Source organism: Hyperolius riggenbachi, chromosome 1 (assembly GCF_040937935.1).
Source record: "Hyperolius riggenbachi isolate aHypRig1 chromosome 1, aHypRig1.pri, whole genome shotgun sequence".
NCBI lineage: Eukaryota > Metazoa > Chordata > Amphibia > Anura > Hyperoliidae > Hyperolius > Hyperolius riggenbachi.
In genome coordinates this window covers 285124475-285143593 of record NC_090646.1, presented here as the reverse complement: position 1 = coordinate 285143593, position 19119 = coordinate 285124475, and the positions used below count along the sequence as shown (strand labels likewise).

The following is a 19119-nucleotide window of genomic DNA, read 5'->3' as shown; positions in this document are numbered from 1 at the left end:
CAGCAAACGTCCAGCAGGCATGAAAATACAGAGCAAGGCATTATACAATTTTATAAAAACAACATTCACAGCATGGACCCAACAACAACTATAGTAGCTGTACGCTATGTCGGGCGGAGTCTGAAATGAGAGGCAGACTTTTATGTGGACATAAGCCAATGGATGCAGGCATGCAAATTCCCACACAGCTGAATGGTAATTACTCAGTCATGAGCTAGCATGATTACAAGCTGCTAGCTGACTGTGAAAAAGGACTCTCATAACAAATACATGTAATATTATGCAACAACATGCATATAGGAAATCCAGTGCTATCTGGCTGCAGTTCAACTGCAGCAAGCAATAGGAGAAATCATGACAGCATCTTGAGCTGCTCTGAACTGCAAAGTGATTGCAAATGACAATGAGACTTATTGCGAATGTGCAACCGAATGCAAGCAGATACATTAGAACTGCCCGGTTGCAGTTCCACTGCAACCGACAGAACATGCTACAGGAGAGATCCTGACAAAGCCCCTTTACCATAGATGCACCAGGTTTAGTATATATTTTTTTCCCCCCTGGTTTTTGTCTTCTAAGCCTAGGTGCGTTATATGCTCAGAAGCATCTTCTAGTCTGAAAAATACGGTAGTTTTTTTAGGCGCAATTTTAAAACAGGTTTTAAGTTCTAGAAAAAAAAGCTGTGACTGGCCAAGGAATCTGGCTAATTAGTGCCTTTATTAACATCAGAGCTTGGATAACAGACGTTTGCCTTTCCCTGAGCGGCCAGTTTTAAGATATATACAGATGCTGATTAGCGAAACCAACACAACTCGTGTCAGCCAGGATTAGGAATAGAAGCCTATTTCAGTTGTTTTGGTTGTGGCAGTCAAGTTAGCTGCCAGCATAGTGTATCACAGTGGGGTCTCAGGATCTCCATTAGTGAGAGACTAAAACAAATCTGAAGTGAAAAAAAAATTATGATATAATGAATTGTATGTGTAGTAAAGATAATGAATAGAAGATTAGCAGCAAAGAGAAGAGTCTCATATTTTTATTTTTTGTTGTTTAGCTTTTTTTATAACACTGCATCATACTGTCAGGGTTGCAGTTTTTTTAACCACTCTGGCCCATATGCAATTCACTTTTTCACCTGAGTTATCTCCTAGGTGAAATTTTCAAACTTGTCAATAATTTGCCCTTCAAACCACCGCAAGCAAACAAATACTCAAAATAATTTTGATAGTACTTTTTCACAAACCTTTTGGTACTTTTTCAATTGAAAAGTGCTGAAAAGTTATTTAAAGAAAAGGTGAAAAATTATCTCCTAAGAGAAAAGTCAGGAGAAAAAGTTAATTGCATATGGCCCTCTGTCTTTTAAGCTATAAAACAAGGCAGAAATAATGACCCTTTGAACTTCCCTGTAAAACCTTATCTCAAGCTGTGTCTCACTGTTTCTTGGCTGTTTAAAGGAAACCTAAGGCAATTCAAAAAAAGCCAGTTTAACTTACCTGGGGCTTTGCCTCTGCGCAGCCAGGGCCACACAGGTGCAATGGCTGAGTCGCCGAAATCAAAAGTGGGCCACTTTGGGGAACCGGAGGATCGGTTTGTCTTGGGGCGAGCACAAGGCGGCTGCAGGGGGGCAGTAGTAGCCCTAGGTAAGTAAACTGGCTTTTCTGAATTCCTTTAGGTTTCATTTAAGTTCTTCAGAAAATAGGACTGTATTCCACCTAAGTTGGTCCAATAGCTCAGAGAAGCTCTTCTGCATCTGGAAAACAGCATGAGACTCGTTTCTTTGCTACTGACGTTCTAACTAGCAGCTAACAGCTGAGCTTTAGAGTGTTGTATGTCTGTGGTAATGTGGTCTTCATAATGCATGGGGTCTTAAGGCCACAAGACAACAGTGCAAAGCTAGAGACACATACTATGACAACTGAGCAGAAGTTACCTAGTATGAATTACAGAAAATTGTAAAGGGTAACAGTAAATTGACAAGATATTCTCCAATCATCAGACAAGCAAATGGAAGTTCTTAAAGTGTACCTGAAATGAGGGGAAAGAAAAGCTTTATACATACCTGGGGCTTCCTCCAGCCCTCTCCATGCAGATCGCTCTCTCGCCACAGTCAAAAGCCTCCTAGATCTCCTAGTAGCAGCCCTATTCTCCACGGCCAGACGAAGTGCCGCAAAGCGTGCTCCCCCGTCTCCCAGCGTTCTGCACATGTGTAGTACGCCCCACTGGCCGCGGAGAACGAGGCTGCTACCATGAGATCTAGGAGGCTTTGGACCGCAGCAAGGGAGCGATCTGCGCAGAGGGGGCTGGAGGAAGCCCCAGGTATGTATAAAACATTTCTTTCCACTTGTCTCAGGTTCACTTTAAAGGTGTAACTCAAATGCTGTGGAAAAAAACTGAATTTTCTACAGGATAAATTAAACTCAGTGCAGAAATAAAATGTGAATGTTGAGCACTTCTGTCCGATTCAGCTTTTCTAGAAAAATCATAGCAGCCTGGAAGTTTAGCAACAAAAGATTTCAGATAAGTTTCTGTATATGATTTCCAGCTGAAGTGGAGTTACCCTATAAGGTCTCTTTCATACAACAGGCTGCAGACATTGAATTCACAGACTGTCGGCTGCTCCCGTGCACTCCTAGGGCACTAGGTAGCGCTTGGCACAGGACATGGAGAGGTGGGCACCATATGGAGTTACATCTGAGAATGACCACAGTCATGCTCAGACACAACACAAGGCATTTTTTGCTAACAAGTTTAACAGATACTTGCACAGAGTTACAAACGCGGGAGCTTGCCTTTTCTTACCTTTTTATGTTATGTTTTTTAAAAGATTTAATAAATTATGGGTGCCTCCTCCCAAACCATTTGCTCATGTATGATGAGCATTAAAAGTTGGCTTTGTTTAGACATTGCCATTTCTGAGCGGCAGGTGAGAAAGCTTTATGAATCCAGCTGCATAGCTACTCTTAATCTGTTGCATGCCCTGCCAAGATTTGCCCTCCGTGCTGTGCAGCTAAAGCTCTTCAGCGTTTTGTAGAACAAGCAATATTCCAGTCAGGGATCACCCAGCACCTGGCAGCAGCAGACAAAATATTTCATTTGTGGCATATGGGCATTTCCAAGGTTAGTAATACCACTGCCAGTGGAGAATCACCACATGCTTTAACTTAACAATAGTAGACTAGCCTTACTAGCGATTTTGCAATGACTACCTAAACATGCTATTGTCAGCATTCCAGCTAGTGACAGAGCAACACTGTCATCTGTTGTCCCTCATGACAAGAGTCATATGTCCTTCACATTACAAGTATAACATTTTTTTCAGAATACATTTCCACAAACATAAAATGATATGGAAAAACGTGACCTCTGGGCACAATACTAGACAGGATGTGGAAATGGGAAAGGCAGTAGGGGAAAAAAAGTAAAATTAGAGTGATAGTGGGAGTGGGGCCTGTGAAGTGCCTCAGATGTCTCTGAACCAGTGCGTCCCAAGCCTTAGAGGGAATAAGAGGTGGCATTGGAGAGGCAGTATGCATGGTAGAAGGCCAGATGCTGGTAGTATGATAAATACGGGTAGAACAATGGCGTAATGGATAGAACTCCTGGAAGGAACATACAAGCATAGCTTGCGGACCCATGGGAATGTCGACTCCTAATAAAAAATGTATCAAGTATTTTAAGGATTAATGTTGCTGAGATCTTGCACTCTGGATGTTTTCTTCCCCCTTTCCCTTCTTTTTCAGCTGTTTTATACTTAAGGGGATCTGCTGTGAATCAGCTGGAGGAGTTTGAGGCCCCTTTTACATCGAGACACCTTTTTTGCGTTGTGTTAACCTTCCGGCATGCATGGTAACTCAGTGAATGGAGCCCAGTACACTAATTGTGTCACGTCGGAAGCTTCCAATTTGCCGCCGACATGCGGCAAAGTCAACAACGCGTTACCTTGTGACTTCCATGGCGACGCAGCAGTGGCAGAATGAGTGGATGCCAATGTGCGATGCAAAAAAATTAACATTTGTTGGCGGAGACGGTGCGCATGCACGGGACTAAGCAAATACGATGGGGAGACTGGGAATCCCAGTGACGTACTTCCTATCCAGCAGGGAGCACATCACTTGGCAAATGGCAGCGACGGGCTGTGTTATGCACATGACCCTATTGCCGCACTTTGCCACAAGGTCATATGAATCTCATTTTTGGCGTTGTGGGAACAGAGAGATCATGCTTACCTGCATTGGCAGCCCACTTGGTGGGCGATGAAGATGGCCAATCAAAAAGCTCAGCAAGCATTCAACAGGGACACCAGGGTGAAGTCTATCCCTTGCGTACACACCTGAGTGCGGAAGGAGCCGCACCTAGATGTGTTATGTAAGGTGGTTTTCTGCTGTTATGTACTCACACCATATATCAACCATAGATACATGAGGTTATAACTGTTGCGGTTTATCTGCTTTAAATTGCATCCAGAAGGCACTTATTGACTGGCACAGCAGAGGCTGAACTGTGAAGTGCACAGTTAGGCCCCGTTCACACTTGCGGTTTTGCAAAAACCGCACCGGATGTCCGGACCGCACCGGAGCCGGATCGGACCTGAACCGTACGGTTCCTGTCCGGATCCGGTCCGGTTGCATACGGTTACCGTGCGGTATGAACACGGTTCCGGTCCGGATCCGGATTCTTAAAGAGATAACAACCTGTATAAATACCTGGGGTTCTGGGAGGTCAGCAGAAGCTCTGGGGTCATTGTTGGAGACAGCTGGACGTGTGGAGACCATCCTTGGATACAGAGACAGCAGTTGGGACCATGGATCCAGTCATTTTTTACGCTTATTACCTGGGAATTCTCTCCTTCCTGTTGTTTACCTACTAATATGTGGGGAGAAGGCGTGCTCCTCGCAGGAGATGGTGGGTGCACCCTCTACTAGCCAGGAGGCAGAGGAAGGGAGAGTTCCAGGCCCTCTACCGGGACCTCAGACGACACCCACAGAAGTTCTACAGCTACACTCGGATGTCTATTCCCCTGTAAGTATATAGGCCTAAATACACCAACCCCCACCATTCCTAAACACCCCACCCTCACCCCCACAACACCTCATCCCTGTATACCTAGCTAAACACACCACCCTGACCCCCACACCCCTGTATACCTAGCTATACAGTACACCCCCACCCTCCACAACACTCCCAAACCTCTGTAAACACACCTCCCCCATCCTCCACCCAACACCTTGTCCCACAACATACTTTACAGCTTCTTCCTTTCCATCTCCTGACAGGTTTGATACCCTTTTGGAGATGGTGAAGGATGACCTTAGGAAGAAGGATACCACGTTCAGGAGAGCAGTCACACCACAAGAACAACTACTCATCACACTGAGGTATGTAAAAACAAATTTTTTTATTGCAAAAACAACCACTCTTCAACATGGAAACATTCTTCCAACATGGAAGACAAAAAAATAACATATCTATGGTATAGCCCGGTCAGTTTTAAGGAACACCAACCACCAACTTTGTGCTGGAAGAGTTGTAGGGCATAGCTGCCCAAGTGTCTTTCGGGGACACCAGGCCCTAATAAATTGAAGTGCTTCAAAAACCTAACCACTGGCACATGACCCTCTGAGCCATGGATGAAGGACACAGGTCAGTGAAAAGGCTAGGCCTCTCACCGACCAGTCAAGGTGTCCTTCATCCATGGCTCCAAGGGTCTTGTGCAAGTGGTTAGGAACAAGAACAAAGTGAGGAGCAAGAGGAACCGATGGCAGAGGAGCAGGACTACAGGTGCAGTGCAACAGGCACAAGGTTGTGACCCAGGTAGTGTCTTTCGGGGACACCAGGCCCTAAAATTGAAGTGCTTTAAAAACCTAACCACTGGCACATGACCCTCTGAGCCATGGATGAAGGACACAGGTCAGTGAAAAGGCTAGGCCTCTCACCGACCAGTGTAGGTGTCCTTCATCCATGGCTCCAAGGGTCTTGTGCAAGTGGTTAGGAACAAGAACAAAGTGAGGAGCAAGAGGAACCGATGGCAGAGGAGCAGGACTACAGGTGCAGTGCAACAGGCACAAGGTTGTGACCCAGGTAGTGTCTTTCGGGGACACCAGGCCCTAAAATTGAAGTGCTTTAAAAACCTAACCACTGGCACAGGACCCTCTGAGCCATGGATGAAGGACACAGGTCAGTGAAAAGGCTAGGCCTCTCACCGACCAGTAAAGGTGTCCTTCATCCATGGTTCAAAGGGTCTTGTGCAAGTGGTTAGGAACAAGAACAAAGTGAGGAGCAAGAGGAACCGATGGCAGAGGAGCAGGACTACAGGTGCAGTGCAACAGGCACAAGGTTGTGACCCAGGTAGTGTCTTTCGGGGACACCAGGCCCTAAATTATTAGTGCTTCTAAAACCTAACCACTGGCACAGGACCCTCTGAGCCATGGATGAAGGACACAGGTCAGTGAAAAGGCTAGGCCTCTCACCGACCAGTGAAGGTGTCCTTCACCCATGGCTCCAAGGGTCTTGTGCAAGTGATTAGGATCAACAAAGTAAGGAACAAGAGGAATCAAAGGCACAGGAGCAGGACTACAGGTGCAGTGCAACAGGCACAAGGTTGTGACCCAGGTAGTGTCTTTCGGGGACACCAGGCCCTAAATTATTAGTGCTTCTAAAACCTAACCACTGGCACAGGACCCTCTGAGCCATGGATGAAGGACACAGGTCAGTGAAAAGGCTAGGCCTCTCACCGACCAGTGAAGGTGTCCTTCACCCATGGCTCCAAGGGTCTTGTGCAAGTGATTAGGAACAACAAAGTAAGGAACAAGAGGAATCAAAGGCACAGGTGCAGGACTACAGGTGCAGTGCAACAGGCACAAGGTTGTGACCCAGGTAGTGTCTTTCGGGGACACCAGGCCCTAAATTATTAGTGCTTCTAAAACCTAACCACTGGCACAGGACCCTCTGAGCCATGGATGAAGGACACAGGTCAGTGAAAAGGCTAGGCCTCTCACCGACCAGTGAAGGTGTCCTTCACCCATGGCTCCAAGGGTCTTGTGCAAGTGATTAGGATCAACAAAGTAAGGAACAAGAGGAATCAAAGGCACAGGTGCAGTGCAACAGGCACAAGGTTGTGACCCAGGTAGTGTCTTTCGGGGACACCAGGCCCTAAAGTTCAAGTCCAGCAAAACCAAAAGTTAAAAAGCCCTGTGATGGTATCCTTCCTCCGAGGATCGGAGGTATTCAGAGGAGCATGTCCAGGAACAATTTGACTTTTTTTTTCAAATTGTATCGGCACCACTACTCGAAAAGGTGGGAGTTGCTGCCTGGAAATCTGGACTCTCTTGGGTGCTGGTCGTGGATGAGCTGGACCCTGACAGCGGTGGCCCATATTGACTGCCTCTGTAGCCGGTGTACATCTGTGATGATTGCCAGGTGGGCACCGCTGTTGGTTGTGGGGGTCTAAAAATTGGTGGTTGCAATAATGGCGTGTCCATGTGCTGTTTAATCACCTCCAGCAAATTGGAATGGCACGCCATCAGGTTTTGGGAAGGCACCTTTTCCAGATATGGTATTAGAGACATCACAGTGTGAAAACACGGGTGTGCCTGCAATTTCAGTAGTTCCTTGCTTTGTTGATGCATTTGCTGCATCATGTTCTGCAGCTGGCCCACCGACTGATGATGCTGCGCACGCAGTTGGTCGATTTCTCCTCTGTGCATCTCATGCATCATTTTAAGCTCGTCCCTGTAGTGCCCATGTACAGCGTCGAGCTCACATTGCAGTGAAGTGATGTGGGACTTGTACTGCTCCATGATATGGCCTCTGTCCTCATCTTGCAACTGCCGGGTTATGAGAGTTTGGTGGCTCTGAAGAATCCCGAGAAGTCCGGAGACAGCCCCGGACATCTCGGACTCTGTCTCTCTCCTTGTTGGGGGGAGGGTACCTCGACGCCTCACTGGTGTGGTGGTCTTCACTGGTGGTGTGGCAGCATCTTCCCGTCCTCTGGCCTGTGTCGGGGTTGCCCTGCGCGCTGGTTGTGCTGCAGTCTCTCGGTGCTCCTCACTTTGTTCTTGTTCCCCTGGAGCTTCCATAGCGGTCGATTGTGGAGGTTCAGCTTCTTCCACACTCGGTCCTGCAACCTCAACATCCAAGCTCTCTTCTGCCAAGTCATCATCAAAGGAGAGAGTTGGGATTAAGGACTCCCTCCTCCTACTCCTCTCCTCGGGGCAATAGGTTACATCGGCGACGTCATCATCCACCAAGCTCTCCTCACTGCTGAACCGTGCCTCCTGGGTCGGTTCCTCTTGCTCCAAATTGTCTTCAGTCCTGTAGATAAAAACAATATTTATTGGTGTGCCAAACAGCATGTGGCGTCAATTCACAGAGCTAGCAAACACTAGCAATCACTTTATCAACCGTTTCTACCCAACATTTGATAAAGCTTGTGAGAAAAGTTCGCTAGCCATGGGAATTGAGGCCATAGCAATACATGGCCGAAGTCATGGTATGAGCTCTCAGTTCCTGCCCACAGTAGTGGTACTTACAGTCTAGGTTCCAGGCTTGCATTGATGAAAGACAATTGCTTGGCAAATTGGTAGTCTTTTTGTCGCCTTCCCCCGCCACTGCCACTTAGTTCGGCAAGTTTTTTCTTCCGTAGCCATTTCACGTATGCATCCCGTATATTGCGCCACCTTGTCTTGAACCTTTCTCCTGTAACGACATAAAAAATTGATTTCGATTATTTCTCTTGTAGGTACATCGCAACTGGACAAACATATACATCGCTACATGTCACATTTCGTATTGGGAAGAGCACGGTGGCAGGCATCGTCGTGAGGACTTCGAGGATCCTTTGGACGCGACTGAGGGCCAGATACATGCCTGTGCCGGACACCACGAAATGGGAGGAGATCGCCCAGGGCTTCTGGACCGAGTGCAAGTTTCCTAATTGTGTTGGCGCACTGGATGGGAAACACATCCGGATTCAGAAACCCGTGGGGAGTGGCAGCCATTATTTCAACTATAAAAAATACTTCAGCATTGTTCTAATGGCAGTGGCAGATGCGGACTACAAGTTTGTGTACGTGGATGTGGGGTCGTACGGTAGTTCCAATGACTCTGGAATTTTCCAGCGTACGACCCTTTGCCGGCTGATGGAGGAAGGCAGACTGCGTCTCCCCCGTGACAGACCCTGGCCTGGGACAAGGGCACCGGCCTACCCCTATGTGTTTGTGGGGGACGAGGCCTTCGCCCTGTCCGACCATGTAATGCGTCCGTACCCAGACAGGGGACTTGATGCCAGCGAGCTACACTTCAATGCTCGGTTGAGCCGTGCAAGGAGAATGGTGGAGTGCACATTTGGGATCCTGGTGTCAAAGTGGAGGGTGTTCCACACGCCCATGCTGCTGAAACCGGGCAACGCAGTTGTCGTGGTGAAGGCAGCATGCATCCTCCACAACTTTGTGCGGCAGGAGGAAAGAGAGACTCCGGAACCCCCGAATGTGCTTCCACTAATGCCCCTGCGGAGGTATGCAACCAGGCCAAGGGTAGTGTCACTGCGGAACAGGGACCAACTGAGACTTTATTTTACCACACCACCAGGACGAGGGTGAATGTTTGGTTTTTAATATGTTTTGTTGAAATGTGTTTATTTTGGAGTTTCAAGTTTTTGAGTGATTTTAAATGTATTAATTTTTTACAATAAATTGATGTATAATAATTGGTCATTGTGTATGTTTTATGTGCACAGGTGGGGTACATCGCAGGTGGGTGGGATACATCACAGGTGGGTGGGATACATCACAGGTGGGGTACAGGTGGGTGGGATACATCACAGGTGGGGTACAGGTGGGTGGGATACATCACAGGTGGGTGGGATACATCACAGGTGGGATACATCACAGGTGGGGTACAGGTGGGTGGGATACATCACAGGTGGGGTACTGGTGGGTGGGATACATCACAGGTGGGATACATCACAGGTGGGGTACAGGTGGGTGTGATACATCACAGGTGGGTGGGATACAGCACAGGTGGGGTACAGGTGGGTGGGATACATCACAGGTGGGATACATCACAGGTGGGGTAGAGGTGGGTGGGATACATCACAGGTGGGGTACAGGTGGGTGGGATACATCACAGGTGGGGTACAGGTGGGTGGGATACATCACAGGTGGGTGGGATACAGCACAGGTGGGTGGGATACAGCACAGGTGGGGTACTGGTGGGTGGGATACATCACAGGTGGGATACATCACAGGTGGGGTACAGGTGGGTGTGATACATCACAGGTGGGTGGGATACAGCACAGGTGGGGTACAGGTGGGTGGGATACATCACAGGTGGGATACATCACAGGTGGGGTAGAGGTGGGTGGGATACATCACAGGTGGGGTAGAGGTGGGTGGGATACATCACAGGTGGGGTACAGGTGGGTAGGATACATCACAGGTGGGTGGGATACAGCACAGGTGGGGTACAGGTGGGTGGGATACATCACAGGTGGGATACATCACAGGTGGGGTAGAGGTGGGTGGGATACATCACAGGTGGGGTACAGGTGGGTGGGATACATCACAGGTGGGGTACAGGTGGGTGGGATACATCACAGGTGGGGTACAGGTGGGTGGGATACATCACAGGTGGGTGGGATACATCACAGGTGGGATACATCACAGGTGGGGTACAGGTGGGTGGGATACATCACAGGTGGGGTACTGGTGGGTGGGATACATCACAGGTGGGTGGGATACAGCACAGGTGGGGTACAGGTGGGTGGGATACATCACAGGTGGGATACATCACAGGTGGGGTAGAGGTGGGTGGGATACATCACAGGTGGGGTACAGGTGGGTGGGATACATCACAGGTGGGTGGGATACAGCACAGGTGGGGTACATCACAGGTGGGGTACAGGTGGGTGGGATACATCACAGGTGGGGTACAGGTGGGTGGGGAACAGGTGGGTGGGCAACACGTGGGTGACACAAATCCATAGCAAAAGTGGAATACATCACAAGCTTAAACCACAAGCCCCCCCAAAAAACTTCTAGTCAACATACCCTCTGTGCCTTGCTGTCTCTTGCTCAAGTTCTCAAAGTCCTCCACATACAGCTTGGCAATTTTTTTCCACAGGCCTCTGCATTTTTTGATGTTGCTGTGGTCCGCATCCCCCTTGTCCCACAGGGCTGGTACCTGCTGCACCTGTAGGATGAGGTCTTCTGATGTGTAGGGCCTCACCCCCTCGCTATCAGACAGATCCTGCTCCATATTGCTGCCAAAGAGCTCCAGCATGAAGTCACTGCTGCTCCACTCTGTGAACGCTGGTGCCATGTGGTCCCCATTCAAAATGGCCACCATACCATAGAGTCAGCATAGGAAGTGTGGTACAACATCCGGTTTTTATAGCCAGTGTGTTGTGCGCTCTCCGGTTCTCATTGGTTTCCATTGGCCGGATGCAACATTCCGGCTCCGGTCCGGATACGTCAGCCGGACTAGCCGGACCAAAAAATAGCGCATGTTGGAACGGACGCCGGAGTCCGGATCCGGTCCGGCTCCGGTCCGGACGAAACGAACGCATGTGAACGGTCGCATAGACTTTCATTGCTATGCCGTGCGTCCGTTTCGTCCGGTCCGCATGCGGTCCGGCTCCGGCACGGCGATTCCGGATAGCAACCGCTAATGTGAACCGGGCCTTAAGCTGTTGGTATGTAAGACACACATACACACTCACACAATGTGCATTGCCCCTAATGCACTTTCCTTGATCGTTAGTAAGATAGTGCTGAGAAAAGGGTAACATACAGACATGCTTCTCACCTATAGCCAAGAAGAATATCCTGAAGTGCAGAAAGAAGGAAGAACGACAGCAAGTGTTCAGCAGAGGCAGTTCACTCACATGCCGATACACTGCAACGCACCTTCTACACTGTGAACGTCACATAGGTGGTGCATTGCAACTGCGGTAATCATAATAACATTAGTAAAATCTTACAGCACCATGGGCCAGTTTTATCAAGAGTGTCTGAGACAAAATATTAGTAGGTTTTTAAAAATCCGTACAGAACTGTCTCAGGCATCTTAAAGGACTTACGAGGCGAACACACGAAAAAAAGTTAATTACCTTATGGCCATTGCAGTGGTCATAGCAGACTATCAGCGCCTGGCCTGTCACTGTGTGGCCCTCTGTTAGCATTATCCAAGCTGTAGTTCAGGCCCCGACCCTGCCCAGGGTCGCCCTATCAATTTGCGATCAAAATCGCTACTTTAAAAAAATCCTACGTCTGCACAGTTCTTAGCCGCTAGTGCGGCTGCGCAGGTTCTCTGGCCTGTCCCCGGCCCGTCCTCGCTCCCTTCACTCAGCTCTGTACGTCATGTGGGTGTGCCCGCACGGCCGCCCACATGACTGATTGAGGGACAAGTCAGCCACGCCCCCTCAGCCGAGACAAGCAGCGCTGAGCGTGGGAAGACGTGACTTGTCCATCAATCAGTCATGTAGGCGGCCATGCGGGCACGCCCACATGACGTTCAGCGCTGAGTGAAGGGAGCGAGGACGGGCCGGGGACAGGCCAGAGAACCTGCGCAGCCGCACTAGCGGCTAACAACTGCGCAGACGTAGGATTTTTTTAAAGCGCCGATTTTGATTGCAAATTGATAGGGCGACCCTGGGCAGGGTCGGGGCCTGAACTACAGCTTGGATAATGCTAACAGAGGGCCACACAGTGACAGGCCAGGCGCTGATAGTCTGCTATGACCACTGCAATGGCCATAAGGTAATTAACTTTTTTTCGTGTGTTTGCCTCGTAAGTCCTTTAAGAAAGCATTAGACAGTGCAGATTCCTTCTAAAACTGTTGTATAATAGGAGGAGCTAGGAAGGTCTCTCAGACAGTGCAGTGTGTGAGGGGAATTGCTGTTGATGAGGTAACCAACACAACTGCTGTATTGATAGCAGCAGGCTCTGAGGAGGAATTCAGCAGGTGGGAGGAGCACCTCACAAATCATGTATAGCCTGCACTCTGCAATCATGTCTAGCCAGAAGTTCTACATGTGTAGAACTGCTATCAAGCACTTCTTAATCTGCGCCAGTTTAGAGATGGATTTGCACTTCTCAAATCTGTAGTGCAGCTCTAGAAATCCATGCTAAACTGTCACTATTACCTAGGATTTAAGAAGGTTCTTATCATGCATAACAGTTCTCCCTGCTGGTTAGAACACATTAAAAAGCTGTCAGTAATGCGTTGATAAATCTCCCCCAATGAGTAGAACAGAATGCAATTCATTACATCCAATGGATCACGACTAATCCTGCATAAGGCCGTGATCACATCATATGCACTGCTGTGCGCATTTTAACAGCGGACACGCAATAATGACAGAAGTGCATAGACAGTGCTATTGCCGTTCAGATCATATGCTCTGCTCAAAAGTGCAATGCACTATTGCATGCATTTTTTGGCCAACACAGCGCTGACCAATTCACAGTAGTGAATAGATTCAGCAGTGCACAGCGGTACAGATGGCATGCGATCGTGTGCGTTGCATTCTGATCGCACATGCTTTCTGTGCTTACAATGTGAACGAGGCCTTACACTTGTATGTTCTTCTAGTAAATTACTAGCAGCCACAGACTGGTGCCTTTTAAACACACCCAAACACTTGACCTTTGTTGGGAAACATGCACAGAAAAAAGGCATACACCGTTTATAATGTAAATGAAACCTTTAAAGAGACACTGAAGCGAAAAAAAAAAATATGATATAGTGAATTGGTTGTGTACTATGAATAATTACTAAAAGATTAGCATCAAAGAAAATATTCTCATACTTTTATTTTTTAGGTATATAGTGTTTTTTCTAACATTGCATCATTCTATAATATGTGCAGATTACACAACACTCAGCATTCAAAATGAGTCTTTCAGAGCAGTCTGTGAAGTAATGACCTCTCCTCTAGCAGAGAAAAAGTATACAGTTCACTTACAGTTGAGATAATAAAAGTCAGATAACAGCCCTCTCCACGACTAATGGCCCATACTCACGGGCTACAATTGTCTCCCATGCTGAGTGGGAGAAAGATCTCTGTAAATGGACAATTGTGTGTAAAAAAATTTAAAAAATTGTCATTTACAGAGATATTTCTCCCACCCAGCATCGGTATTGTAAAAATACACCCCAAAACACATTATACTACTTCTCCTGAGTACGGCAATACCACATGTGTGGCACTTTTTTGCAGCCTAACTGCGCTAAGGGGCCCAAAGTCCAATGAGCACCTTTAGGCTTTACAGGGGTGCTTACAAATTAGCACCCCCCAAAATGCGAGGACAGTAAACACAGCCCACAAATGACCCCATTTTGGAAAGTAGACACTTCAAGGTATTTAGAGAGGGGCATGGTGAGTCCGTGGCAAATTTCATTTTTTTTTGTCGCAAGTTAGAAGAAATGGAAACTTTTTTTTTTGTCACAAAGTGTCATTTTCCGCTTACTTGTGACAAAAATTAATATCTTCTATGAACTCACTATGCCTCTCAGTGAATACTTTGGGATGTCTTCTTTCCAAAATGGGGTCATTTGGGGGGTATTTATACTATCCTGGAATTCTAGCCCCTCATGAAACATGTCAGGTGGTCAGAAAAGTCATAGATGCTTGAAAATGGGAAAATTCACTTTTTGCACCATAGTTTGTAGACGCTATAACTTTTACCCAAACCAATAAATATACACTGAATGGGGTTTTTTTTTTTAATCAAAAACATGTTTGTCCACATTTTTCGCGCTGCATGTATACAGAAATTTTACTTTATTTGAAAAATGTCAGCACAGAAAGTTAAAAAAATCATTTTTTTGCCAAAATTCATGTCTTTTTTGATGAATATAATAAAAAGTAAAAATCGCAGGAGCAATCAAATAGCACCAAAAGAAAGCTTTATTAGTGACAAGAAAAGGAGCCAAAATTCATTTAGGTGGTAGGTTGTATGAGCGAGCAATAAACCGTGAAAGCTGCAGTGGTCTGAATGGAAAAAAGTGGCTGGTCCTTAAGGGGGGTAAAGCCCGCGGTCCTCAAGTGGTTAAGAACAGATTCAGATTAAGAGTGAACCTACAGTCCCTATCGTGTTCATTAATGGGGGACTACCTGTACTTACTTGGGGCTTCTTTCAACTCCCTGCCTCCTTTGCCTTCCTTTCTGGCTCCTCCGCTGCGCCAATATAAAGTCCTGAAACGACTGAGCCAGTTGGGAGCGTTTCATGCAGTTCATTAAACTGAACCTGAGCCGAAGCTCGGGTTCAAAAGAAGTGCTTATCCTGCAGAGAAGGAAGCCTCAGGATTTTACTGAGGCTTCCTTCACCTTGTTGCAGAGGCCCCCTTCCGAATCAGAGCCGCACAGCTTCAGTTCCGAATTAATGGCAGTACTGTAGCCTCACGAGCCCACCCACTCATGCGCAGCAGCAAGTAGCCTGCGGCTCATGCTTACTGCGTGGGTGAGCTCAGTCGGCAATTGCGCGTCCATTTACACGGAAGAGGAGCTGCGCAGCCCCAATCTGATTAGCAACAATGCAATGGGGGACAGCAGGACAGAGAGGGAAGCCTCAATAGGAGGCTTTCCTCTGTTTAGGTAAGTATTTGGTTTTGTGTACCTGAGCTCTGTCTCGAGTACACTTTAAGATTGTAACTGTGCTTGCTCAAAACACTCCCTGGAAATGTGATTGCAGGGGGGGGGGGTGCGGGCCACTGCGCACTGCATGCGCAGTGGCCCGCAACCCGGCTGGATCAAATACTCCACAACAGAAGAACAGAGGAAACAGGGGTACTTATCCGTTAGCCGGGCGCATCCGGCAGGTGGCGACAAAACTCCACCAGAGTTACATCTTTCCCTACTATCCATGTCGGCCTGGAGGGGGAATAGTAATTAGCGCCACCTGCCGGATGCGCCCGGCTAACGGATAAGTACCGAAACAGGACTGACATAGAGGCTACAGGCTACAGGAGGAAGCCCCAGGTTAGTATAAATGCTTTTACTTTTATTGTCTCAGGTTTACTTTCAGTTTAACCCTATAAGATACTAATCAAAAATCAACAAAAAGTGTCCTAATTGTGAACCGATTTTTGTTTGATTTTAATGTCTTTAAATAAAACGTTTTGTATTAAATACAAAGCACAATTTAAAGAAGATTCAAAATATAAGCTGAGTACTATTCAGTGAAGTTATTGCATAATCATGAACGCAGAACAACGAAATTGCTTTATATGGGGTCATTATTTACAAATATTAACGTATAATTACAAAACACGTTGCGTATGTACGCTAGCCGCTAGGGATGTGTCAGCCACTAATCCATATCATGAAAATAGCCTCCTGGTAAGTTTCCATCTACAAGTGGTCCACAATACACCTGTCCTGAGAGGTAACACGGCGCACAGCAGTCACCACACGAGCCCCAGCCCTCCAGCCAGCCAGGCTAGAGTACTGAGGCTGCGCTACATCAGAGCATGAGGGGCCACCGGATAACAGTCACTCCATCTCCATACAGTGAGCTACTATGACGGCATCCCGTCTCGTGGCAGACAGCGAAGCTGAGCCTTCTGCAAAGCCTGAGAAACGCCGCCAGCTTAGCATGCCAAACTTATTCTATAGACATGTGTGCAGAGCAATAATGCACGCTAGTCAGAACACTGAAAGGGAAATCGGCTTCTCTTACCTGCAGGATGAACTTTAGTTTGCGGCTACTTCCAGTCTGTGTTAGTGCAGTTGATCAGAAGCTGTCAGCCGTAGATCCCAGTGATGTTCCGGTGTCCGGAAGGCTGAGCGCAGATCCCAGGAGCGGAGCGCTGGCAGTCACATGAGCAGCCGAGCCAGGAGTGCTCTGTGACCTAATAACTATATAACCACGCTGACATGTCTTTTCCCATAACTTTCCTCTCATCTACCTACCAACTACTAGATGAACAAGCTCAACAACTGGGAGTAAAGAAAACACACCCTCAGCTGCTAAACTATTCTTCGCTCAAGCAGCATCCCTTTCTTATCAAACCATAACAAAACAGAGGTGGGAGTCACAGTTCAGCCATTGATGGATGGGCACAATAAGTAGCGAGGGTGTGTTTATTGTGTAGCTCTTGTCCTAGACTCAGAGTGCAGCTACGGGTGGCTCTCGTACTGTCTGCACGGCGTGACATTAGCTCACTCAGGAACAACTATGTATAAAGTTACAATAGCGCCACCTACTGCTCAACTATATGCATTAATGCTGAACTAAAGCGATATGAATCTGCTAGATACCTGGGCCCATATGCAATGAACTTTTTCTCATCCGCTTTCTCCTAGGTGATATATTTAAACATGTCAATAAAATGCCTTTTAAAGGATTTGTCCAAGCAGAATAAAAAACAAAAATCCACTAACCTGGGGTTTCCTCCAGCCCCTGGCAGCCGTCCTGTGCCCTCGCCGCAGCTCCGGTGGCACCCAGTCACCTCCGCTGCAGATGCTGACCTTGCCGTGCGGGTCACGTGGTCACGCTGACGTCATCAGGACTGTACTGCGCAGGCGCAGAACTGTCCTGATGACGTCAGCGCGACCTCGTGACCCGCACGGTGGAGCGCAGAAGAAGCCAACCTGGCAAGGTCGGCATCTGCAGCGGAGGAGACCGGAAGCCACCGGAGCTGCGGCAAGGGCACAGGACGGCTGCTAGGGGCTGGATGAAGCCCCAAGTAAGTGGATTTATGTTTTTTATTCTGCTTGGACGTACCCTCTAAGACGCCAGAAAGAAAAAAAAATACTCAAAATAATTTTGATAGTACTTTTTCATTTAAGTTTTGGTACTTTTTCAGGTGGAAAGGTCTGCAAAGTTATTTTAAATAGAAGATGAAAAATTATCTCCTAGTAGAAAACTCAGGTGAAAAAATGAATTGCATATGGCCCCTGTAGAGAGTATCGATTTTCTCAACTTATTCAACATTTTAATTGAATGTGCAACTGATCTGTTGCCTCCAATACACTCAGTTAAGGGCTCTTTCACATGAATGGCTGACACTTAACAGGAACCTGAAGCGGGAAGTATATGGAGGTTGCCATATTTATTTCCTTTTAAAGAGAGACTGAAGCGAATAAAAATGGCTATTTTTACCTCGTAGTTCGCTTCAAGAGTCTCAGTAGAGATAAACCACTGCATCCCCGCGGCAAAACAAGGGCTTTAGACCCCCCAAATCCCTGGGGGAAAATCCGGGGAGCACTTCCTGAAAGAGGCAGAGCTTTCTGCTGTAGCTCTGCCTCTACTGGAGTCATTCGTCGTGGATCTCCGCCTCTCCCAGCCCCACTCAATCTTCCTTCACAGAGAGGGGTGGAGAGAGGCCGAGATCCGCTGGCAGATTAATTTCAGTGAGGCAGAGCTACAGCTCAAAGCTCTGCCTCCCTGGGCAGCAAAATCCACGACTTTGAAAGTCGTGGATCTTTGCCCCGGGATTTGGGGCATTTAAACCCCTAGTTTTATGGCGGGATATGGTGGTTTACCTCTACTGAGACTCTTGAAGCGAAGTACCAGGTAAAAATAGCCATTTTTATTCACTTCAGAGTCTCTTTAACCCTCTGGGCGATACAATTATATCGCCCAGGAGGGGGCGCAGCACTTTTTTAAAAAAAATTTCTTTATTAAATCATGTAGCGAGCCCTGGGCTCGCTACATGATAGCCACTGCGCAGCGGCATCCCCCCACCCACTCCGATCGCCTTCGGCGATCAGAGTAAGCAGGAAATCCCGTTCAGAACGGGATTTCCTGCTGGGCTTCCCCGGTCGCCATGGCGACGGGGCGGGATGACGTCACCGTGCTAGCTGCATGTAACAAAAAAAAAATTATGCAAATCGGCCCACCAGGGCCTGAGAACTCCTCCTGCGCGACATACCCCGAGCTCAGCTCGGGATTATCGCTCAGGAGGTTATACAATACTAGTTGCCTTTACCTGTACTTAACTGCTGGCCTAACTTATGTACAAGGAGCTTGCTGCTGGCTTCAAATATCCAGCAATTGCAGTGATCTCTTGTAAGTGCATCTGAGTGGACAGCAGCTGCCCCTGGATGCTACATGCTTTGTTTCTTTAACCAAGCATTAATCGCTGAACCATGTGTCAATCGCTGACATGCTTATGGTG

At 47.5% G+C, this 19119-nt stretch overlaps 2 protein-coding genes across 3 annotated transcripts in view; both read right to left on the bottom strand.

Moving 5' to 3' along the window:
• CSGALNACT1 (chondroitin sulfate N-acetylgalactosaminyltransferase 1) overlaps nt 1-17152 on the bottom strand; it is a 685316-nt gene extending 668164 nt beyond the window's left edge. For both annotated transcript variants that reach the window (XM_068233667.1, XM_068233668.1), the window contains exon 1: nt 16677-17152. The gene's annotated coding sequence lies outside the window, so the exon portion shown is untranslated. The remainder of the gene's footprint in view (nt 1-16676) is intronic.
• LOC137507400 (uncharacterized) lies at nt 7035-8683 on the bottom strand. The gene is made up of 2 exons (XM_068233672.1): nt 8526-8683; nt 7035-8307 (listed from the first exon to the last, which is right to left on the bottom strand). The coding sequence occupies exon 2, from the start codon at nt 8070-8072 to the stop codon at nt 7260-7262; it is 813 nt and encodes a 270-aa protein (XP_068089773.1). The 5' UTR covers nt 8073-8307; nt 8526-8683; the 3' UTR covers nt 7035-7259.
• Nucleotides 17153-19119: the final 1967 nt, after the last annotated feature.

Excerpts from the sequence above, each read along its gene's own strand:
- LOC137507400 (XM_068233672.1), bottom strand. The coding sequence starts at position 8,072 with ATGGAAGCTCCAGGGGAACAAGAACAAAGTGAGGAGCACCGAGAGACT.